The 25,085-nt window shown below is 35.2% G+C and overlaps 1 protein-coding gene across 3 annotated transcripts in view; it reads right to left on the bottom strand.

Annotated features, from left to right (window-relative positions):
- Positions 1 to 995: 995 nt before the first annotated feature.
- Positions 996 to 25,085, bottom strand: part of CPNE8 (copine 8) — a 61,374-nt gene continuing 37,284 nt past the window's right edge. For 2 of the 3 annotated variants that reach the window (XM_070947106.1, XM_070947107.1), the window contains 14 exons: positions 24,446 to 24,509; positions 22,496 to 22,599; positions 21,274 to 21,378; positions 17,902 to 17,943; positions 16,221 to 16,296; positions 15,059 to 15,112; positions 13,186 to 13,247; positions 12,549 to 12,595; positions 9,894 to 10,075; positions 8,974 to 9,101; positions 6,424 to 6,526; positions 4,917 to 4,974; positions 3,584 to 3,657; positions 996 to 3,076 (listed from right to left, as the gene is read on the bottom strand). In XM_070947106.1, coding sequence (XP_070803207.1) covers positions 2,888 to 3,076; positions 3,584 to 3,657; positions 4,917 to 4,974; positions 6,424 to 6,526; positions 8,974 to 9,101; positions 9,894 to 10,075; positions 12,549 to 12,595; positions 13,186 to 13,247; positions 15,059 to 15,112; positions 16,221 to 16,296; positions 17,902 to 17,943; positions 21,274 to 21,378; positions 22,496 to 22,599; positions 24,446 to 24,509 — 1,288 coding nt within the window. In that variant the 3' untranslated portion in view covers positions 996 to 2,887. Of the gene's footprint in view, positions 3,077 to 3,583; positions 3,658 to 4,916; positions 4,975 to 6,423; positions 6,527 to 8,973; positions 9,102 to 9,893; positions 10,076 to 12,548; positions 12,596 to 13,185; positions 13,248 to 15,058; positions 15,113 to 16,220; positions 16,297 to 17,901; positions 17,944 to 20,542; positions 20,605 to 21,273; positions 21,379 to 22,495; positions 22,600 to 24,445; positions 24,510 to 25,085 lie in introns of those variants that run through there. The other variant, XM_070947108.1, reaches the window with a different exon arrangement.

Genomic DNA, 25,085 nt, shown 5'->3' with positions numbered 1-25,085 from the left:
GCAATCAGGAACGAACACCCACGGTGGGTCAACTGGGGTGGGGTGAAGTGGCTGCAACCAATTGTCCCATTCTGCCCTGAGGCATCCCATGCTCCACTTAACAACCTGTACATTTGTTTAATAAACACACTGGAGACAGCAGGGTTGGCTGTTTGTTAATTGAGGCAGTTCATTTGTTTATCCCAACCTCAGACCCTAATAAGCAGTATCCCTTACAGTCATTACTTGAGGTCTACTTGCAATAGAGTTAGTAATAGATGTAATCCATCTGGTCCTGGTGAATTGAACTGATCTAGGGTGGACAGATGTTCTCTTACCATTTTGTTGTCTATTTTAATTTGTATTCCTAGTCTGTCTGTCTGTTTACACTTCTGTTTGTGGTAGGTTGCGCTATTTTTTTCTCCTTTTGCATGAAGACAGATGCAAAGAACGAATTAAGCAGCTCTGCTTTCTCCCTGCAGCCTGTCACTTCCTTGCCATCTTCTCCCATTAACCAAAGATTTTGCTGTTTTGTTCCCCTCCCTATAAGCCTGGCTTGTCATGTCTTTCATTTCAAATTCTAGAGTAAGATTTTCTGTTTGGGTCATATATACTTACCACTGAGAATCTATTAAATAAGGGAATTAAAGAACATTTCATTTTACTTGCTATATCTCTTATAATCTACTGTCCAGAAAAGACATTGTATGATAATTCTAAACTTGGTCAAGAAGTGATAAAAATGAGCAACATTTCAGATTAGTGCTTTTCAAACTGCATTCTGGAAACTGGCAATGTTAAAGCTGCCAAGTTTGAAAAACACTGTTTTAGATTAACTGGATACAAGGTTTCACATGAAATTAAATGCAACTTAAAGCAAGGAAGCTTTTTTTTATAAGATCAATTATGAAATAATTAATTATTCAAAGTGTAAGGAATAAATGAGAATTTTTGCAGTTTTTAGTTTATATTAACATTCAGCTCACCAGAGAAAAAAATTCTAATGGACACATTCAGAAATTGCCTTTTTTTATTTCAACAGTAACAGAACTGTAAAACAGAAAAAAAATGGAATCTAAAGAAACTGTTTTGGGAAATTTCGTAACAATAAGCAGTAAGGAAACATTACTGCATTAGTTGTTATTTGGCAAATGTAAATAAGAGAAATGTTTAGTTCTTAAGTGTTTGGCAACTTTCTTTTTTTTAAAAAAAAAACACCATATTTTTTCACTGTTTGGTTTAATCAAAGAAGTTATGAAGTGTTTCAAAATTCTGAATATACCTGTCTAAGTAGTATCAAATTGTATGTATCTAGGTTGGCAATTTCAATATTTGAAATAGAAGTTATTATCTGTAGTATTATTTAGCTAGTCTGAATAATTTGATTATTCCTCATACTATTCAGAGAAGCATTTTCCAATAAGATAGTACTTTAAGGACCAATATATTTAAAAATGTAAGATTTTCTATTACATAGGATTATATACTATTGATGCTATATGTATTTGCTTTTCCAGAAGAAATCCCCTTCATGCTTTAAAAACGCACCTTAATTTCATATTATTCAGTGTAACATATATAATAGTAAAGAAAGTACCAAACAGGTTATGTGTCAAAAAAGAGCGCTACACATTACAAGGCAATTACACATTTTTTGACAGAAAAGTAAAAGGCAATTCACAATCATTTCCAAGATATCTGTGAGATTTAAGGCCATTTGTTCTACTGTAAAATTTTGACACAAATACCCAGAAAAATGTGAATTTCTTGTAAAAACTGTACATGCAAAAACACCAGATAATTGAGATAAGAACAGGCATATCATAAAACACTTGAGTAGTTCTATACACAAAGTTGTGCACAAAACAATACAGTTGTGCAGTTTTAATCAAGTTAAATAAGATTCACAACTTATGTGCCCTCCATGGCAATATGTGTCTCAGCCAACTCAAAATGAGCTGGACCCCTTTTTGAATAGCCAATCTAGACAAACCTCATAGCAACTGTCAATCATAGTAAGATATGGCAATATAACGCCAAAGGTCTACTGTTACTCAATGCAAGATACTGTACTTTACAGATTTCACACCTTACATGAGGAAACACAGGGCTCAAAAGTTCTTAGAAGTGCATGATACTGTTGTTATCATTTATTATGCCAGCATAATCAATCTTTAAAAAATGTAAACACAAGTTATTTCAGGTTTGGAGTTATCTTGCAAAAATACATTTTCTTACACTATTCACATCTTGGAAGCTTATTCTCAGATATATCAGGTTGATACTTTACTGAGCTTTTCAGTGAGGTGTTTCCATTATTGAGACCTAAGAATGCATTTGTCCCCCACTTTCTATTCTTAGCTTTGCACCTAATTCGTCTGGACAATCATTCAAAGAGATATTGCTTCTCTTGTGGATTTTTACTATTGCAAGATAGAAGACAAATGTTTAAGAATAACTATAAAAAGTAGTTAAATTTCAAAAGTAGTAACATGTAAACAGTGATACAGAGGATTTGCATTCACATTATATATATATATATATACACACATATATACATATTAGGTCAGAAAGACAAAGACTTTTGAATAGAACCCGTGGTCTTGTGCTTTCTCCACCCTACCCCCCCACCCCCAATATTAACAGGCATTTTCTGTTAGAAACAGTAACACTTAGAAACAACTTCACCATTTTGCTTCTTGTAAATAAAAGCTGTTCAGTTGTACGTGCAACAAGTTTGAACATTTTGGTATATGAAGTTAACTTATTTCTTTCTTTTCCAAAGCCCACTAGAAAATTCTACTTACTGCATACAAAGAGCTTGCTGGCTCTTAAAGTGCATCACTGTACTGGAACTCTTTCTTGGCAGCACTGTATCATTTTGAAAAGTATTCAATATTCAAAGTGCTCATATCTGAGTCTGCACCACGTGATTAGGTGGCGTGTACGGAGGTGGTGCCGGAGATGGCTTGATTCCTCTGACCCTCATGTAGGAAAGAAACTGGTCCGGGATCTCAGCTAAGACATCTCTTGCAAGTCGGGCCATACTTAATATGTGGTTTCCAGTTCTGTCAATGTAATCCCGAAATGGTACAAACTGAAATGAAACAGGGGGGGAAAGTTTAAGCGTTGCTTTTGTGGTGTCGTACAGAATGAAATCTAAAGCAGGAAATAAAAGACTTTGAGAGAAATGCAGGAAAAAGCAACAAGAAACAAACAAACAAACAAAAATCAAAACCACAGTCATAATGGTCTTAAAACGCAATTTAGAAAAAGTTCCTTCTCACCAAACATCTGATCAAATGCACACACAAAAATACCACCAGCAGCAAAACAATGTGGACCACAGATTTCACATGATACCATAAAATAATCCAGGCTTGTTTCTCTACTTATCACGTTCACTTATCTGATTATGGAGCCCAATAGAGTACTTTGTGGATGTGGGAGGATGTGCTGTGGTTGGTGAAGCTGGGAGTTTCCCCCTTTTTAACTGTTTTTATTATTTTTACTGTCATTTGTGAGCCACCTATGGTTATATTGCTTAAGGTAGGGGCTATAGAAATCTTTTAAATGAATCAGTACATTAATATTTTTGTCTTACCTGTACTATATCTCTTTCCGCATAAACTCCTCTTGAGGAAACCCTTACTTCATCACCATCCAATTCTTCCATGGCTTAAAAGATAAAATATTCCCATTATTTCACTATCTGAAATTAATCAATGCAGCCAACCTGATATGAAATGTGAAAAGCAGTGAATGAGAGGCTGGACCTCTGGCTCCCTATCAACACTGACTGAGAGTGGCCACAGAGAAAGGAAGTGAACCAGGACAGCACAGAGGCTCCCACTAAAAAAGGATACAGTGGTCAGCAAAGGCCACTGAGAAGTCAAGTAAAGCAAGGATGGATGTAGTACTCCCATCCCACTCCTGCTGGAGGTCATCAAAAAGCACAACCAATGCCGTTTCCATCCCATATCCAGGTCTGAATCCTCACTGATGAAGGTCTACATCAGGGGTCTCCAAACTTGGGAACTTGAAGACTTGTGGACTTCAACTCCCAGAATTCCTCAGCCAGCTTTGCTTCAACTCTGGGAGTTGAAGTCCATCAGTCTTCAAGTTGCCAAGTTTGGAGACCCCTGGTCCAAATAATCAATTTCATCCAGGAACCTCTGGAGCTGCTCCACAACCACCTTCCCCAAAAAGGGAAGATTGGAGACAGGTTTAAAATTATCCCACAGCATATCCAGCTATGACTTCTTAAGAAGAGGATAGACCACAACCTCCTTCTAAATGCTACATCCTCCTGCAGGGAAGCATTAAGCACACCAGAACCCACCCGCATGTCACATCCTGGGAAGCTTTCACAAGCCAGGAAGGGCATGGATCTAAAACACAGGTGTGTGTGCTAATATTCTCTAAGGTTCTGTTCACTTCCTCAAGAGCAGCAGGTCAAACTGTTCCCAGATAACAGGGCAAGGACCTGCCTCAGGTGTCTCCACTGGACCAGCAACCATGCTGGCATCTAAATCATTTATGAAGATCTTGAAGAGTACTGTGCCGTGCCTAAGACAGAAACTTGGGGTACCCCACCACATACTTTCCTCCAGGTAGATGTAGTTCCATTAAGCAGTACAGATTGGATGCAGCTGCTAAGCCAGTTGTGAATCCATCTGGTGGTGATGCTATCTAACCTACATTTTTCTATTTTGCCAAGTAGTAGGTTGTGGTCTACTTTGTCAAATGTCTCAGTGAAGTACTAAAGTACTATGCTCACAGCATTTTTCTGGTCTACTAACTAATCATTTTGTCAAAGAATTTATTACATGAAAGATATAACAAACTATTAAATAAAAAAGTACAGAATTTGTCCCACTACTTGGTATAAGCCTTCTCTTTTAGATAACAGGAGCTATATTAATTGAGGTCCTCACCATCAAATTCCGCAGGTCCAACACCCACTATTATTATTGACATTGGAAGTTTTGCAGCCTTCAAAAGAAGAACACATGAAAACAGTTACGTCATTTTTAGATATTGCAGGAAAATACTTTAAATATACACTTTATCCCTTCATCCCTAGTATAGGTCTCCTGCGTGAGCAGGGGGTTGGACTAGACGACCTCCAAGGTCCCTTCCAACTCTGTTACCTGTTACCTTAATATTAAAAAAAACACACATTACTGAAATAGCTAAATAAAATATTTGTTTTATCTTCATCAAGCGTTAATTACTTTTGAATCAATTAACCAACCTGAAATGTATTTTCAAGTTTTCATCAGGAAATGAAATAATAGTTTCAAACATACAAGAAAATTTACATTATTTAAAAGTACAGAGGAAAATTAGAATCTCAATATTCTCTCACTGCTTCCCATCACCCAGGTATTCAAAGGTAAAAATATGAAAACTAATATATTTCAAAGGCCAGTTAGCTCTTGAAACATAGCAAAATGTCATTACGTCTATGACATTTACAATTTTTCTGTTGACCTCTGATATTTTAAAGATTCAACATACATCATTTAAAAATTATATCTTACATGTTAATTGATTTAAATTTCAATATATGGAAGACAGCCTCATTGTAATCTGTGAGGGCACTTCCTTCCCTTTTTCTTTTCCTCTCCTCAGGGACTTGGAGACGGCCAAATTGGCCAGATCCTGCCTGTGCTCCAGCTCAATGCCTAGGAGATGGGGAACACAGCTAAGCAAGTCAAGTGATTCCCAGAACAAAGCCAGTTTGGTAAGCATGCAGGACCAGAGCCAGTATCCAGAGGGTGAACTGGAGGCATGATGAGGTGGGAGTGTTTTCAGAGAGCCTGCAGTCAAGAGGGGTAGGAACTATTGTGAAGCACATCAGTTACACTAACTAACATATGTACCAGGCAGCCAGAACTGTAGCACAGTCAGCTACATTCCCAGCCAGGAACTGAAAAGATGCCGAAGTCCTAGCAACAGCTCCAGCCAGAGGCAAAGTATAATTGTCCAAAAAGCCTACAAAATGTCAGCCAAGCCTGCGATGACTAAAGTGGGGCGAGATCTAAGGCTGAATAGGGCATAAAGTTACTCCACATTCCATACCTGGGAGAGAGGCTAAGGACAGGGCTAACTAAGCCCTAATAATTAATACAGGCATGGGCAATTCACGCAAGCCTGTAAAAGAGGGAGAGGGGGAAATGTTTTTATGGAAACCTATCAAAATAATAAATACAGGTAGAGAAAGACACCCATAGAATTAGATACAAGTAATTAAGATTTAGGAACTAACATACAGAGACATAAGATTTAGAAAACGGAAGGATATGCTCTATTTTGTTTGAAAAAAAATTGATTACTTTAGTACAATAAATCCTCCCCTTTCACAAAGGAAGAGAAAATTTACTTGTTTGTGGTCTGTACCATTTTCCAAAAAACAGTCTGTCACAAAACATAACTTACATTCACTATGGACTCCTTTGCCTGAGCCATATCAGAAATGACTCCATCTGTAACAATGAGAAGAACAAAATACTGGGAGCCATCTTTTATTGAGGCAGCATATCTAAAAAACAAAAACAAAAAAGAAGCCCTCACATTTTAATATTAAAACACTATTTGGAATGCTTTTAAATCTGAATCTAATTAACACTAAAACAAACAATAAACACCCAATTATTTTAAAAAACAAAACAAAAATCAAATGGGTCTTTGAGTATTCAAATTGTATTCCTAGTTTATCTTTTATGGTTATGTTTTTGGTAGGTTGGACTGTATTATCTTTTTGCGTGAAGACAGATGCAAATAATGAATTAAGTAGCTCTGCTTTCTCTCTACTGGCCATTACTTCCTTGCCATCTTTTCTCATTAGTGGACCAATTGTTTCCTTGACTTTTTTCTAGTTTTTTACATGTTGGAAGTCTTACTTTATTCTGAGCCTTTGCCTTCCTGATCATTTTTGCAAGTTTGGGCTATTTGTTGGTATTCTAATTTAATTATGCATTTCTTTTTCCATTTTTTGTACTTATCCTTTTTGTCTTTCAGTTTATCAGAGTTCTTTGCATAACCAAGCTGGTTTCTTCCTGGATTTCTTGTTTTTCTTTTTCAGTGGTATTGATCTGGACTGGGCCATTATCCATATTTTTCAGAGTTTCCCAAGCTTCTGGAGTTGGATCCACCTTTAAGATTTTCATCCATGGAGTCCTTCCCAAGCTCTCTTTAAGTTTGTTAAAATCAGTTATTTTAAAGTCTAAGATGCTGGTTTAATTATATTCTATTGTTTGTGTTTGTATTACACTGAATTCTAATGACAACATGGTCACCTTCCCCCAAAGTTCCAGCAACTTCAACCCCCTCTATCACTTCTTCTGTTAGTAAGAATGAGGTTCCATATAGCTGCTTCTCTAGTTCCCTCCTCTACTTTTTGGATGACAAAGTTGATCAGGAACCTGTTCGATTTTCCACTTTACTTCCTTCTAGGTGTTCTCAGGTCTGTTGCTTGATTATCTTGATCATATCTGCCAGCTCCTTCAGAACTCTGGGATGTAACCCCCTGGTCCTGGTGATTTGAACTTGTCTAGGGTGGACAGGTTTCTCTTACCATTTTCTTGCCTATTTTAATTTATATTTCTAGCCTGTCTTTTACGGTTCTGTTTTTGGTACATTGGTCTTTTCTTTCCTTCCTGAAGACAGATGCAAAGATTGAATTAAGCAGCTCCGCTTTCTCCCTGCTGCCCATCCTTGTCATCTTCTCCCGTTAGTGGACTAATTGTTTCCTTGACTTTTTTCTTGTTTTTTACATGTTGAAAAAAACGTTTAACATTATTTTTAACATTTTTTGCAAGTCTTAGTTTATGCCTTAGCTTTCTGAACTTCATCTCTGCAGATTTTTCCTATATGCTGGTATTCTGCCTTAGTTATATGTCCCTCTTTCCATTTTTATACTGATCCTTTATGTTTATAAAATAGAACATAAGCAATTCTCAAGCCAGATTTGGCAGTCATGTAAACCATTCAAGAATGATTCAGCTTCAAGGCCACCCAGTGCTGTGCAGAGATGGCTAATTTATGAGAAGAAAAAGCTATGGGTCTGAACCACTCTAGCTTTATGCGCCCCTTGTATCCCCACAGTGGCAGGGGGCAATGAACTGCTGCATTTGCTTAATTCCTGTTTTCTAATTGAACTGAATTGTGTCTACTAGTGTTCTGCTCTTGGGAAAACTTAAATTGTCTAAAGATAGGAGATTTGTGATTTACATTGGTAATAACATATAGTATGATAGATATAGAGCAAAACACCGAAGTCTTGCTTCATTCAGTTTATACTGTGAAAATAAGCTAATTGTTGTTGAAATGTAGTTATAATTGCAAATGAGTCTATGGATGCACAAAAAATTTATTCTGTGCATAGCAATGCTCTAGATGTTTTGAGCAAAAGTGTTTTGTTTTTGGGGGGGTGTAAAAACAGCAAAAAAACCCCAAGAACACTGGCATTTGCAGATGAGGGGAGACAGACAGAAGGGAAAAGTCTTGATAACTGAAGGGATAGACATCCGATAGAACGTGAGAGAAGAAAAGAGACAGTATAATCCTATACCACTTATCCATAAAATCACTCTATAATCCCTGGAGGTTAAGCCAAAATCCAGAATAACAAAATATTTGAGATTTTATTTTTGTTTAACCACAGCTGATCTGAAAGGCAGAATGTCTGATGTTCTATGTGTTAAAAAAAAAAAAACCAATGCCCCTCAAAAACAGTTTCTGTTTCCTATGCATCCCAAATGATTCCCTTGCCTAAATATTCATCAATTAAAAACACAAATGAATTTTCATGTTAAAAGAGACAAGAGGGATAAATAAAGTCTAAAATAAGTACATTATGTAATAATGGCATAATATTCTGAATGTAAATACATGATGCAGTTCTTTCCATTTTAATGATGACAACATTTAAAATTTTGAATATTATTATATAAAGTTTCAGTTCTGGATATTAAACATATTCATTACCTTGCTACATGATTAATAACAGGAGCAAAGTTGGTTGGTCCATAAAGCTGCACAGATTTTAAACTCATATAGTATGCTTCCATTACACCATCAATTCCATTGCAATAAGGGTTTTGTGGATTTCCATTCTGCAAGTTAAAACCAGGAAAATATATTAATTACTGAGAATGTTACTTATAAAAAAGTATTATGACTGACAAAGGTCACACTAAGCATTGCATGGGCTGTCTAAAACTTTTAAAGAAGTAGGCAAACTGTATTTTAAGATAGGCTTCAGGAGTTTTAAGGGGTGAAGTGGTTCCTTAACTAACTGCAAAACTTAAATTGCTCATTTTGCCCATTATCCACTCAAAATCTCCAAATCCGGGTAAGGAGGGAGGTGAGGCCACAAGATTCTGGAAATTATGATAAGAATCCTGATAATCCGGATGTGCTTCCTTGGTCATACATCCTTCACTTCCGGCCTTTTTCTTTTTAAATTCACTTAGTTATTGCAACAGTATTACCAATTTTTTAAAAAGACAATCTGCAATTACAAGTCTGTAAATCATAATCTCCCCCCCCTCCCCAACTTCACCGGACTGCTTATTTTAGTAATTTGTGAGGCATTTCATTTCCCTATGATGTGGGAAAAGTAAAGTAAATATAATTCAGCATATTCTACTAGAGAGGTCATGTAATTTTGTCTCTGGAAGGAACTGCTGTTTTAAGTTAGGAGGGATGTTTGCTTTTAAGTCATGATAATGAGAGTGATATTGATGAATCGGAGATATGCCTTTAGCAACTGAAGTAGAAAGTAAAGTTCCATTACTTTTGGAAGTAATTCCAAAAATTAAAAGCTGTACTTTTACCAGAAACTTGGGGGTGTGGGGGGGGGGAGGAGAGCAACATAGCCACAAACAAACAAATGAATTTCTTACCAAGGCAAACTCATGAGATATTCTTCCATCCGGGGGCAGTTTTGCACCAAAACCTAGAGCTGGAAACATTTTGTCACTATCATAGTCTTGAATGATTTCGCCTACTGCTCTTAATGCCATGCCATACGCATTCAGTTGGTATGGATTCATGTAGTGAAGTGAGGTTGGATGTGCAGGGTTACCTGTTTTAGAAAAAAATATATATGTAGAGGATGTTTAGCAGATGTGACTTTATATGTAAGTTTATACGGTTCTCTATACAGTGCTACCTCGGTACTCGTTATTAACTGGTTCCGGGAGACACGACGAGTACCAAAAATGATAAGTACCAAACAAATTTTTCCCATAAGGAATAATGTAAATAAATTGAATGTGTTCCCAAACCAAAGACAATGCACACTTTTAAGGCAATATGTAAAAAGTGATATGGAGTTGTATATCATTAATTTACATAAAAAATAAACCTAAACAGGAATACTTAGATTAAATAAAATAAAATTTCACTTTATTTGTATTGTACTGGTGAGGAAAAAAAGTGCAAAAATACACAAAATGACCACAAGCTAAGGACCAGACTGTAAGGGGATGTGCACAGGGCAAGAGCTTCTGCGTGACTAATGCATGACCTTTTGTTTCGTCTGGAAAGGGTAGCGTGTCACAAAGCAACTATCACTGACAAGTGCTAGCTTGCATGTTGAGTACCAAACAGACTACTGAGACAAAATTTTCTCATCAAAATATGTTCCAGTACCAAATTTGATGAGTTTCAAAGCAGTCAAGGACCAAGGTATGACTGTATGAGCAAAAATCTCTCTATTTGCTACTTTCTTAACAGATATTATTTGTATTATCAATAGATATTTCTGATTATCTCTTCCCTCAACTTTATTATCTTCCTCCCACATGGAACTGAATCCCTATTATTTCATCAAAGGCTGCTTTCTTTTCCATTTGAACAGACAGACAATAAATTTGTTAGTGATGAAAAAGCTATCCAACTTTTCCAAAATGTGGACAGCAAAGTCACCAAAGAGGTATACTGCTTTGGTAATATTTAAAATTATATTCAATCACGGCAATTTTAATTTTGCTAAATTTGAAAACTGCAACAATCGTTCAAAAGAAATAGTCTAATCTTGTCACCAAAACAGAGAAATGGAGGTTGAGGGACCAACTTATCTCTAAATCAAACGCTTCAGATAAACCTGCTTCAGGTTCTAAAAATAAATGTCTTTATGAAAATTATCTAAAATTTACATAATCACGTCCATAACAGATGTCCACAGAATCATAGGGCTGGAAGCAGGAGTGAAATCCAGCAGGTTCTGACAGGTTCTGGAGAACTGGTAGCAGAAATATTGAGTAGTTTGGAGAACTGGCAAATACCGCCTCTGGCTGGTCCCAGAGTGGGGTGGGAATGAAGATTTTCCTTCCCCCAGGAGTGGGGAGGGAATGGGGATTTTGCAATATCCTTCCCCTGGAGTGGGGAGGGAATGGGGATTTTGCAGTATCCTTCCCCTAGAGTAGGGAGGGAATGGAGATTTTGCAGTATCTTTCCCCTGCCACGCCCACCAAGCCACACCACACCCACCAAGCCACGCCACAGAACCAGTAGTAAAACAATTTGGATTTCACCACTGGCTGGAAGGGACCTTGAAGGTCTTTTAGACCAATCACTTGATTTCTTTAGTTTTCTGCTAGGCTTCATGAGCTCATTTGACTTTGAAAACAAAAATAAGTAACAAAAGCTGCCTTCAAGTTAATTAAAAATAAAATAATTAAAATTGAGCACAGTTAATATTTCATAATATATGGCAAGTGTAATTAATAAAACTATTCCTTCCAGCCACATTGATAGAAAGAAGGGAAGGGATTCCAAAGAACGGATTCCAAGATTTAGATTCATTCCACGTCTTTCTTAATCATATCAAACCATAGTTTTCTGGTTTTATAAAACAAGCCTAAAGAGCCATCTGTGTGTGCTTGTATGTATACATTATTACCATAAATTACATACAAATATAACCATATTGTACAGATATATGTAAACCTAGATTTAGACTTGATTTTTACTGTAAATAAAAATGAATATAAGCATACAATGACAAAAACACATCGCATTTTAATAGACCCTCATGGGTAAGATAATTAAAAGCTTTCAGAAACATAAAGCTTCCCATCTTTTTCTAATAATATATCAGAAAGGAATTTAGGCAGTGAATGCTACGTTACTGAAATACAGCACAGCATTTTTCACAGCAAACAAAACAAAGAACTCTTTCTAGAGTGCTTAATAATGCATTCTCAGTTTGAATGTACTGGCTTAGATCCACATTTCTATAGACAGAAATGTCTCCAATAAAAGGACTTTATTTTCTCCCTTCTTGCTTCATCATTCAGCGCCTCCTGAAGTAATGCCTATTAAGATTGGGAAATCCTTAGCATAACGTGAGAATATGCAGAATGAAATTGTTACACTTTTCTATTTAGAGAAGGAACTTTTGCTTCCAAACCACTGTAATTTATTTGCATTAAGTTTCTGGAATACATTAAGCCAAAATGAAAACATATAATGTCAAAATATTTCCCACAATTGAAATGTTTAGAAAACTGAATGGTATGCTCAACTAAGTGAATAAGCTACACAACTCTTACCATTTGAAGCTGTAAAATCAATAGCCACGGTGAAATTGATTTGAGTCCTATTGAAAGAAAGCATAAATGATGCAAATTGTTTAAGACTGAGGTTTAGTATATGAGGAATAAGAAAAAAAAATCAACCAAGGTCACAGAGCATCACACAGCATATATTATTTATTTAATATTCTTCATAATATAATTATAAAATATTTATAATAACAATCTGAACTCCTAAATTGTGATGTTCTTTTATACTGTTTGAAAATTAGGTCTCACATGATTTGAAGACCGGTACCTACATCAGGCTGGTACCACAAGTAATTGCTTTTAGCCCTTATATAAAGAGCAGCAGGAGAAAGAGGCACAAGAAATTTGAATGCTCATTGTACTATAAACAGAATTTGCATTTGATACAGAAGTCACTGAAATTCTTTATAAGGGCTTTAAGGTTTGCTACTATTATTTCTGATTTTTTGTGTTCTAATAAACATATTCTAGTAGTATTATGCCTTGACATTTGACAGAGGCCTGACAACTATACCTAAAACAATGTGTCTGTAAGAAACTAGTACAAAGAATAGCTATTTATCCTATTTTATTCTTAATAAAGTAAAATCTTGATTTTAATCAGCTTTCTGGAGTATTTACTTACCCTCCTTTAATATAGTCGAGAAATGAAACTTCTGTTTCCACTAGGAAGGAAAGTAATGTTACCTGAGAACACATAATACGTAAGAAGTAATGAACATTCATTTTCAAAACAGCCATATAAAGAACATCTATTTTTAGAATACTGAAATATTGTTTTAAATTAGAAAAGTTTACATTTATTTAAAACTTTCCATTATACAGTAAAGTGAAACATTTTGTGTGATCCTGGTAATAACTTTTTTCTCCACTTTACAAAATCCACAACTACTGAGAAAAGTCCCATCATTTCCCTATTGACAGCTCTGTTTGGAAGATTTCGCCTACCAATTCTTGTAATGCAAGCAAGTGGACTCAGACTATATGCCCCTGATCCATGTAATATTGGCAAACAACCTCAAACTTCCTGGGAAATAGGGATCCAAAAGAATCTGAGTCTCTATGGTTTCTTCAATGATGCCATCTTAACCTCAGAGTGAGATCAAACTAGATCAATACTGAGGCGAAGGATCTTACCTAGATACAGAAGGTCAACAGAAATTGCTACTTTCTTTAATAATATAATTGCAAATAACCCAATGAGTGCCTAAACCAACCTCATGTTTAAATCAATTATTGTTCCCGAATTTGATTTAATACTCTCCACACAGCTGTCTTGAAAGGGAACTATAGGAAAATCCCATATGAAACATGGTATTGCCCCTATGATATGGATACCATAGAAACCACAGCCAATGTTCTTCTGTATTGCCACGTTCTACAGGGACAATCATAGATTATCCTTCTATTATTTAATTTTTCAGAGTACTCAATCTTTTGTTTGCACTATCTGTTAAACAATTAAAATAAATCTGTTTCTCTAAAAGTAGCAACATCTTACTACATTTATGTGTAAGCTTTGCCCACAAAAGGTTGCTAATAGTTCTTGTTAGGGCATACTTTTTATATTGTTCATTTTAATGAATGTAATTTTATTGGTCAATGACTTCAACTGAATGCACGCACTTTTGTTTTCAGAGATCACAGGTATTACCTCCTAAATTAATGTTTTAAAAGTACTGCTTGATTTAGCATTAATGATTGCCAACTGTGTAAATAGTGAAACAAAACAAGGAGAGACAAAACTTTCAAAGTGCAAGGTTATTATTTCTAGTTTCACTTTATATGTGTAAATAAGAACAGTGGTACAGTTATCTGTTTTTGTTTCCCCTGAATAACTGAGCCATTTATATTTAATTTCTGAAATGTTTTGGAAGAACTTATTGGCTTCTGCTAAATGACACATTTACCTTCAAACTTTCACATATGAATTTTATTACTGACAATTTAATCACTATTTCCTAGGACAGAAAATTATTCAGGCTTTATATTTATCTCTAAGCATTTTAACCACACTATGTTAAATCTTAAGTGAAAATCTCAAAACTGTATCAGACCAAGTCATACTCACTATTTTTTAATATTTTGAGCAATCTTAAACAGTGATGATAAATTTTGGAGGCTCTATATGCAAATTCTTCCAGAATTTAACTGCAGTAATTTTAGTGTGATTTTATATATTTATGCTTTCATTTTAATGTTGTAAGCTGCCCTGAGTCACTTTCTGGCAGGAAGGGGTGGCAAACAAATTTAATAAATAATAAAATTGACAAATTCACCACCAGGCAATTGCTCAGAACAGCTTACATCCTGCAATGATATCTGTAACACCATAAAACATCCATATCTGCCTATCCCAGGTCCTTGGGAAGGACTTGTTAGGCAGACAAAAATGCCAAATCCAGTCTGAACATCTGGATGACTGTGCAACGAACCATAACTTACTTCAGAATACATACAAAGGATGGAAATGAAGTAATAAAAACCAGGCACTTAACTGTTCCTGAATTAACATATTTTTTCTTTTTTGCTTTTTTCTTTGGATTGATTACCTAGGAAGATAAGTAAATAAAATATATTCAATATTAATGCAAGTTTTTTCTCGTTTCATATACCTTTAGAATTCAGCTGTATCCCTTTAACATCCATTATACACACTTCTCCAAACAACTAAGTTTTCAAAAGCAAATATGAATTTGCATGGGCTCTTTGGCTGCTACTAGATCTTTTTTGCTGGTCCAATAATTTAATAACTTTGTCAAAGAATGCAACTAATAAGATTTGTTGCATGGTCTGTTTTTGACTCTGTGCTACCTCCTATTTTAATCCTAGTACCATGAAAATAGGTTGACTAGTAACTCATAGTGGCACAATAGCACGATTCATCTAAGCTTCTTGGGTAAAAAGAAAAATGTTTTCCGAGAAAGCCCAGTTGCCTTTTGGAAAAAGCACTTTTGGGACATTTTCGTGGAGTGCACCTCTAGATTTTCACCACTTGTTGATTATTAAGGACAGATGTTAAAAGCAATTCCAAAACAAAAAGAGATACTGTCCCAAATATTTCTCTCAAACATATAGACCAGGGGTCCCCAAATCCTTCAGCACATTGACTTCTTCAAGAAGTTTTAGATTGTTCACTGACTCCAAATGTTTACTATATAAAAATAATTTAATAAATAGTATTTAACTAATAATATTGCAAAGAATAATAACAAACCAACAATGGATAGCCCCATTGTCCTTGGGATTGATAATGGCCACTTTGGGGAACTCTGGTTTAGACATTTAAAAGTACTTATGTTTAACATTCAAGTTATATATAATGGTGTATTTAAGAAATTCTTTTGCTTTTAAATTAAATAGATAATACATCATACTTTAAATAATAAGTCTTAATTAGTGAGGTGTAAAGGGTTTAAAATGAAATTAATTTTAAATCTATAAAATCCTGATTTTTTGTAGTGAACAAATTTATCTTAATATGCCTGAGTAATGGGAGAAGAAAAGAGTAGACAAATTCCAAAGACTGTTTTTATCTTTTCTCAATTTCTCTAATAAACTTTAAGTAAAGGTTTGAGGTGATAAGTATTAATTTCTTAAAATAAGGAAAGATACACAGAAAGAGCGAGAGAAAGGGCGGGAATCAATTTAACTTTTTACCTCGTATACATTAAACTGTGACTGTCCTCTAGACAATTCCCTATAGCTTGTGGTGAATTGTCCAATAAAATCATGACTAGAAAAAACAAAGAAATATTCGCATTAGTAGAATCAAGCATTACAATACAATGGCATATGTTAATATATTTGCCTAAGTTTTTTTAAAATAAATTGTTCACAATTTTGGAGACTATGAATTGCAGTATTTCAAATTTCTATAAACTTAATAATAACAGCAAGCTCTTTGCAATGTTCATATTCTCAATGGTTTGCACTTGGCCACTAGCCGATCTTCTGTAACATCACACTGTTATTAACAGAAATTAAAGATTCTGTACAGAAATGCAGTGCTAATGTTCGAAGTAGCAAATTTTAGAGGCCTGCTGGCCAAGAAACAATTAAGGCAGTGACCCATAAAATGCTTAGCTTGGGGGATAGCCAACTAATTGGACAGGGAGGCAAAGTAGTTAATGGTGCTGCGGAGTGAATATATACTTAAATGAAGGAGCCAAACATTTGGTTGTTAAGTCACTATTTTTTTCTTTAAAGAATAAGAATAATTTTATTTCTATACCGCCCTTCTCCCGAAGGACTCAGGGCGGGGTACAGCCTATTAAAAGCACAAAACAAACATCAATTAAAATTTAAAGAAGGATCAAAAGCATCAAAGATATATGAGTTTGATTCTTGATAAAAATATCACATCAGGCACTTTTTAAAAAATTAACTTTTGTTTGCTAAAACAGGGATCTCCAACCCCCGGGTCAATGGCCTATTACTGTGATGGTGGACCTATGGCATGTGTGCCGGACGTGGCACACAGAGCCATCTCTTCGGGCACGTGAGCCGTTGCCCATTGCTCTTCTGGGTTACGTCGCACCTGCCAGCTGGTCTTCACGCATGCAAGACTGCCAGAAACTGGAAGAGCAGCAGCCCAGAGTGCATGCGCATGCCAGGAAGATGATCTTCCGGTTTCCGGCACGTGCATGCACACTGGCCATCTGGTCTTCCACACACACACACGCGAAGAACAGCAGCCAGAGCACAGGCACACGCTGCAAACCGGAAGATCATCTTCCCGGCATCCACATGTGCATCAGGCAGCTGCTATTCTGGGTTTTGGCGTGCGCGTGCTCCCATTTGGGCACTCGGTGCCGAAAAGGTTCGCCAACACTGGCCTATTAGAAACTGGGTCTCACAGCTGGAGGTAAGTGGTGGGTGAGTGAGCAAAACCAAAATTATCCCCCACCTCCCCCTGGTCTGTAGAAAAATTGTTTTCCATGAAACTGGTCCCTGGTGCCTAAAAGATTGGGGTCATATGTGCTAAAAGAAATAAAAATTGAAAGCATGTCTCTCAAAAGTTAAGGGGCACATGCATTTTATCAGAATTTTTCCACACACCAGTATGCTCAGTGTAGAAGTACAGTGTATTTACATAAGTGTTTGTATTTGTGTGTTTGTATTCATTTTTGGTATAAATGAAACGAAAAGTAAGGAAACGGCAAGCAATAAGAGTTGCTAAGATTCATGTCTTTTCTCTTAATACGCATATTCCCATCTTAAAAGATTTCAGTAAAATTAACTGATAAATGCACCTTCATAACACCCCAAATAGCTAACATCAAAAATATAAGTAATGCTATATTGTCTGTACATTTTGTGAAGTGCAGATAATACTTACCTTCCATCTCTATCCCAATCATACACTTCTACCTTAATTGTTCTGTAAAAAAAATAAAGAAAGTATTCTATACATTATTTGAACTGCACTATCACTGCCAATCATTTTGCTCTAATGTAAAGGGCAATATAATTCATTTATAGAAGTCTCAAGATATCCTTTCAAGAGGCAAATATTAAGATGATGTACAACTGAATCTAAGATCATTATAAAAAACCTTTAAAGTCCAACTAGTTACTCAAAAATTTAGCCAATTTTCCTTTATTTAACTGAGAAAAATATACATCTTATTTAACCTGTCTGATATTCCAAAAGTGGGTATCCAAATCTAAGATTCCACAGGGAAGAAGATATAGTAAAACCTCAATTTTGTAGACTCCTCTTCAGCAGATTTCAGATACAACAGACAGAATTTCAGATGGGATTTAATTTCCAAATAATAAAATCCATTGTTTTCAAAACAATCTAGGCAACTGCCATAATATATGTCATTTACATCTTTCGATACCATTTATATAATTATGTAGTTCACATAATTTATATAAAATTATATACATAATACAAATGTTAAAAAATAAATGAAGTAAACTGATGCAAATGACATAAATTACATCAGTTGACTGGACTGATATAACAAACATTTGGCTTTAACATAACTATTTTCCCCAAACTGGTCTACGTAACTTAGATTTTATTGCAATGAAGAAATGAGCTACTGTAAATATTTCATGTTTTATTTTTAAAAAACTGAAATACAAACCTTTTAATTAAACAAATAACTTAATACATGGATAAGGAACAACCAAATTTTCAGTCATCGTCACAAAACATTCAATATCTGTTCTTATTTATTTGGTAACTTTTAGCAGTCATTCTACTATTTTTATGGCTTAGAAAGAAATAAGGATGGGTAGAATGTAAAAAGATCTACAGGTATATAATGTAAAAAAATGGCAGATGATCAAAACTACATAAATGTAATGAAACAAAATATTTTTAATCGAATTGTATAAATGAAAAAAATAATTAAGATTTTTCCCTACCTGAAAGACACATTTCTCTGAGGGTAGGTCCAGTTATCCCAACTTCTCATTCCATAGATGACTGACAGGCAGATGTAGCAATGAGGCAGATACTGCTGCTAGAGTATATAGAACTATCCGTATGATATTTTAGAATATACTAAAAGAACACTCAATTGGAAATATGTGGATTGTTGGATCTACTCTCAGAGAAATATTTCGGGGGTAAGAACAAATTCTTCATGATAGCAATCATTCACAAGAATGGATATCATACAACATTAACCATCTTGCTTAAACTGGGGGAAGCCACAGTTTATAAATTACATTCATTTTGTAATACTAATAAAGATCTCAGCTTTGCAGATCTCTTCATAAGAGGTAATAGCCTATACTACTATTATTACTTTGATAAGATGAAGGAATGTTTTCCTGAAGGAATGTTTCATTGAATTTGCATCATGAATAAAGAAATCAATGTTTTTAAAAACTGCTTTTACCTCTTTCTCATTTCCAAGTCAGATGAAGCCTATCAGTGTGTCCAGATTGGGTTCTTAAACATCAATAGATCATTTGCAGTCATTTATCGGAGTCAGAATTTACTGAGGAAGGCAGCTCAGACATACAATAAATTAATGAAGCTGCTTCCGAGGTATTACATTTAGCTACTACTTTGAGTCACTAATGTTAAATGTTGTCTATATATATGGCTAACCATATTTATTCAAAAATTTAATGTTCAAAGTAGCACAAATTAACGGTGCAGAAAGCTATATATCTCAAACCACAGAATATATTAGCATTTTGGGTAAGAATACTCTTTCTAGTCCAAGTCAATCTGAACTGTAGCCATAATTTTAATTGAACTGCCTGCTTTCAAAAAGAAATATTTTAATGCTTATTTCATGGCAAGTTAAATTGTATTTCTCAGTTTTCTTTAAAGTAATATATTTTAAACAATATATTAAGTCTGTTAAAAATAATCATTGCTATCAGATTTCCAAAATCAATGGCTTTATATTACAGACATGCCCATAACTTTTTTCAATTTGTTTTATCTGAAAATTGGTTGGGACTCATAACTAATTTCCATGCAAAAAATAGACTATTTAAATAATATCATTTATAATAATTTGTACCTGTCTAGATAAATATTGATATAAGTATTACCTCATAAACTGCACACAAACAACTCATAGTTTCAAATTAGTAGTTTTTGTGTGTGCACTAGATTAACATTTTGCATTCCATCAATGGATGGCACTCATAAAAAGCAAAGAAAACTGGCTAGTGAAAACGCTATGTCTTTTTAAGAAAGCAGAAGTCTGGCATTTTAATGAAGATGCCAAGTGTCCAGAGACAAATATGTGAGACTGAACAAGTCTCCTAAATATTTGGGTTTTTTTTTTAAAAAAAAATTAAGGTTAATCTATATAATACAGCATTTCTGCATTGAAAATATATTATAATTAATGTATCTCTCTGATTTGGAAAAAAAATTCTTTATTCTGACAATGAAATGAAGAAAAGGAAAGCCAGCAGATTTTCTATGCAAACATGTAACTCATTTTGTCAATTGCAAATGCTATTTTTTCTTCACTTGTTTTAGTTCAGAATACCTTGACAGACTGCTCTGAAACTTTCCTCCTCCATTCTGTGGCTTATAATGTAGCCTGATGTTTCACACTGAAGGTGGCAAAGGGGGAAGAGAAGATAGATCAGTTGAAGTAGCGATTGTATCAGTAATGTTGGCAATCACCTAAATCGAGTTTATCAGAAGCACTGAACTTAGTACTCATGATTCATATCTCTTGATATGATAGAGGTTATGAAATGAATGAGAGTACCATGTATTCTGTTGAAGCTTCTTAGTCTTATTTTTATCCAATCTATTTTAAGCAAGAAGACATCTCCATAAAATTTAATAAAGATTTTGGCTTGAGGAAAGCATCATCATCAATTGTTTATATTTTAATAACACAGAGCAGTAATTAATATCTTAGTGTACTAGCAGCAGTAACTTCTTGTTTCCCGACATTTTGCTTTTTATCTGCTTGTCAATCATCTGTAGAAAGAATAGCACCTATTGTTGTACTAAAAATGTTCTCTACTTCATTTAGGCTGTAGTCTTATGAACAGTAATTTAAAAACATTATATGGGCTTATTGGGTTTTACATCTAAGTAAACATGTACATCAGACTGGGTCGTCAAACATTCACACTTAATAGTAGTAAAATATTAATATTTATTATGAATTCTAAATTTATAAAAGGTTTTTAAAAGGATTCAACTAAAATGAATGATCTTATTAGCATTTTGACACATTTAAACAAAAATGGCTTCACTTACCGGTCATAATCTCCATTACAAAGTGCTCTGATTGATAACTTGAATGCCTGCCATACTGGATTTAAAGTGTGCTTTACAACTTCTGTCTTGTGGCAGATTGTGAAACTAAAACAAAAAAGTATTTTTTTACTTTGGATTTATTCAGTGTCTGCCATCAGAGAACAAACTCTGAAAGATCTCATAATTTGAATGAACATTTGTAAATTAAAAAAAAACATGATCAGTGCAGAAGATAAATATAACAGAAGTCAAAGCAAGCAGAGCAGAGGATTGTGATAACTTTTGTTTTTTATAGCTTTGGAGATGGTATCTAATAACAACTCTACTTAACATCACAACTAATCACTGAGGAATTACATGTTCTTTCATAATCAAAAAGTTTAAATTACAGAGAACATAGAATTATAAGGTTGTAAATGACCTCAGCGATCTTCTAATCCAACCCCCTGCCCATCACAAGAAATCCTATACCATTCTGGGCAAATGGTTGTCCAGTCTATTTTTGAAAATCTCCAGTGATAGAGCACCCATAACTCCAGGAAGCAAGCTGTTCCATTGATTGACTGTTCTCACTGTCAAAAAATTTCTCCTTACTTCTAGATTGGATCTTTTTTTAACAAGATTCTACCCATTACTTCTTGTTCTGCTCTCTATTGCTTTGGCAAATAAGCCAAACCCCTCTTCTTTATGAAAGCCCCCCCAAGTACTAGAAGACAGTTATCATGTCCCCCTAATCCTTCTCTTTAATAGGCTCGACATACTAGCTACCTCAACTGTTTTCATATGATTTAGCCTCTAGACAATTTATTATTTTTGTTGCTCTTCTCTGCACATTTTCTAGAGTCTTAGCACCTTTTTTTTTTTGGTATCATGATAATCAGAACTGGGCACAAGATTCCAAGTGTGGCCTTAATAGTGCAGTATAAAGTGGCATTATAACTCCTCATAATCTTGATGCTATACCTCTGTTGATGCAGCCCAGGACTGCATTGGCTTTTTTGGCAGCTGCAGCACACTGCTTGCTCATACTCAAGTGGTGGTCCTGTTTTATAGATACCACTGTTTTTTACAGGGATATTTTAAAGGGATATTGATCCGTAAAGAAAAGCTGATAATGCTATGAAAGTAAGGAGAAACCTTTCATAGACTACCAAGAGAATTCAGCAATCATTATTAAAGCAGCTAAGACTGAATATTTAGCAGAACAAATGAGAACATCTACCTGCCATCTTCATTGCTACGAAAAAATACCAGGAAGGGATCAGATTTCCCAAAAAAATCTTTCTTGTCTAATTTGTTTGCACAAAATTGCATCAAAACAGCTTCCTAAAAAAATAAAGGGATAATAGAAATATTAATTCATAAATCACATGGAGGACGATTTACATAAAAATATGCACAATTTAATTTTTAAATATTCTAATAGCTTAGAATAAAGAATAAAGTTAATAAAGAAAAAAGTTATTTAAAACATTTATTAGCTCCCTGGATTTTTAATACCAAGATGGATATGGTATCATACATTTTAAGCCCAGGCTCACTATTTTCACTACCAAGCTACTAATTAGGAGAAATGATTTCTTTCCTTCCTGTCAATTATATATATACCATTATACTCATTTTACCATACCAGAGAGTATCATTTTATTTTTTCAGTTTTGCCCTCCTGTGGTATCATCTAAGAATGGAAATAGATGTTAAGAGCATATACTAATTATAATAAAAATTGTAGCAGAAAAATTTAAGGTAGCAGCAAGAGGGGGAAATTACAAGTGAGATGGAAAAATAAAGACATATCAGAGTCAGTGGTTCTGGATCTCTGGCAGCTCAGGGGGGCAAGAGTGAATTTCATAACTCTCTTTTGAGTAGCTCGGAAGATAACAAACTGAATCATGATATTCCCTGTTCATTCTCAGAAATAAAGATTGTTGAAGGAAAACACCTGAGTGTTTTGATACTGGAAATGGAGTGAAAATGTTGTTACATGCCCTAAGAAAATTCCAAATTGAGAAAAGCATCCGAGGTCAGCAACCTTCTTCACTGAAGTAGCCAGTGGCCATCCTACCATTACTGCTACCATTGCTAGAGGATTTATTGTTCCACCCACACTGAAGTGTCTAGCTAAGTTAAGGCATCATCAAAAATATTCCCCCAAAGAGGCCGTGAGTGCTCTCTCCTTCTCTCTTGTGAGGTAGATAAATATATTGGAACCATTGGCTGGATAATTTCAGATAGCAGGTGACTTCTTCTTTTCCAATCACAATGCCTTCTAAGAGCAATATTGTAGGTTTGTAGTGGCTCGTAATGCAATGATACAGGATTGTAATTCAATGGTCATCTAGAAAATAATGCCAATATTCAGAAGAAGCTTCTTTTGGTTTGTGGATACTTCCAAGGTAAAGATTAAGAGTGAAAAGCACCACACAGTGCTCCGAGGATCCATGCAATCATAGCAAGATAGGGCTAAGATCTGACATTTTTTTTGTTTTTTGGTTCTAGTGCAAGGGTGTCAAATTCAAGGCCCGGGGGCTGGATTCGGCCCACAGGGTGCTTAAATCTGGGCCGTGGAGCTGTCCTGGAAACAGCGAAAGACTGGCCCACGGTTCCTCTGCCAGTGAAAACGGAGCTCGGGAGGGTTGCGTGCAGCCTTCCCAAGCTCCGTTTTCTCTGGCAGAGGGTTGCAGGAGGCTGTCGAAGCTGAAAACAGAGCTCAGAAGCCCGTTTTTGCTGGCAGAGTACTCAGGCCCCCACCTGCGCCCCCAACATGAGTGATGTCGAGCTAGTCACACCCACCCTGGCCACAACCACCCCAGCTTCCCAAAGTCAAACACAACCCTGATGTGGCCCTCAATGAAATCAAGTTTGACACCCCTGTTATAGTGAGTCTCCTCTCTAGAACCTTTTCAACTTTTGAGAGCCATCATCTTTTTAGGGAATTGGTTGCTACTGTAATGAATTATAGTCAAAGGGGAAAGTGTTTTTATTGATTCCAGTTAACTATTAGAGAACATTTTCCTTTGTTCCCTCCCTCCCTCCCTTTCATCCATTAGCTCAAGGCACTGTGTACCATGCACCTTTTCTACTTTTCCCCACAACAATCCTGTGATGTAAGGTTGAGCTGATAAGAGAATGACTGGTCATGCTACACAGTGAACCAAAATTTTTAATTTACCCGGCAACAGTTCAGTTCCTCTGCTGTCAGTATTATTGTGCCACATTTCTTCCCAGGAATTCCTCTGTTAAAAAAAAAAAATCATATAGGTAACTGAAATATAAATGTAAAGAAAGTTTCCAAACAAATAGAACACTGGGTAATTTTTATCAGACTTGTTTGCTCTTTCATATATGATTCAATAGTATCAACACATGCACTTTTTCCCTAGTTGAAAGGATAGGAAAGAAAACAGAAAGGCAATGCATTAGTGACCTACAGTTTCTTGAATTTAATTTTTTCCCTAGGCTTCAAAAAGGAGTATTTGGATCTTATCAACTAAGATAGGCTCACAGAGAAGTTGCAAGCAAACTTAGTAGGGTAGGTCCACACCTTATATGGCAGAGAAATAATAGATGTTAATTTATAATTTTTTTCTGCTTTCTGGGGCACAAAGTTCTTTAAAATGAAGATTTTTTAAAAAAAAAAGTCTTTAAAAACAACACAACTAATTTAAAAAGAAGTGGGAGGTTGTATTGTAGATTGAATACTGTTCACAATTCACACCACTTATACTGTGCTTCACATATCAGAAGTGCTTTGTTTATTTACATTCAAATTACTATGAAATAAAATTTTAAATTAAAGAAAAACAAAAACC

The sequence above is a fragment of the Pituophis catenifer genome, unplaced genomic scaffold (genome assembly GCF_029215685.1).
Source record: "Pituophis catenifer annectens isolate HBS135680 unplaced genomic scaffold, rPitCat1.0.hap2 SCAF_7, whole genome shotgun sequence".
Taxonomy (NCBI): Eukaryota; Metazoa; Chordata; class Lepidosauria; order Squamata; family Colubridae; genus Pituophis; species Pituophis catenifer.
The sequence above is the reverse complement of the archived record's forward strand: the minus strand, read 5'-3'. Positions and strand labels throughout refer to the sequence as shown.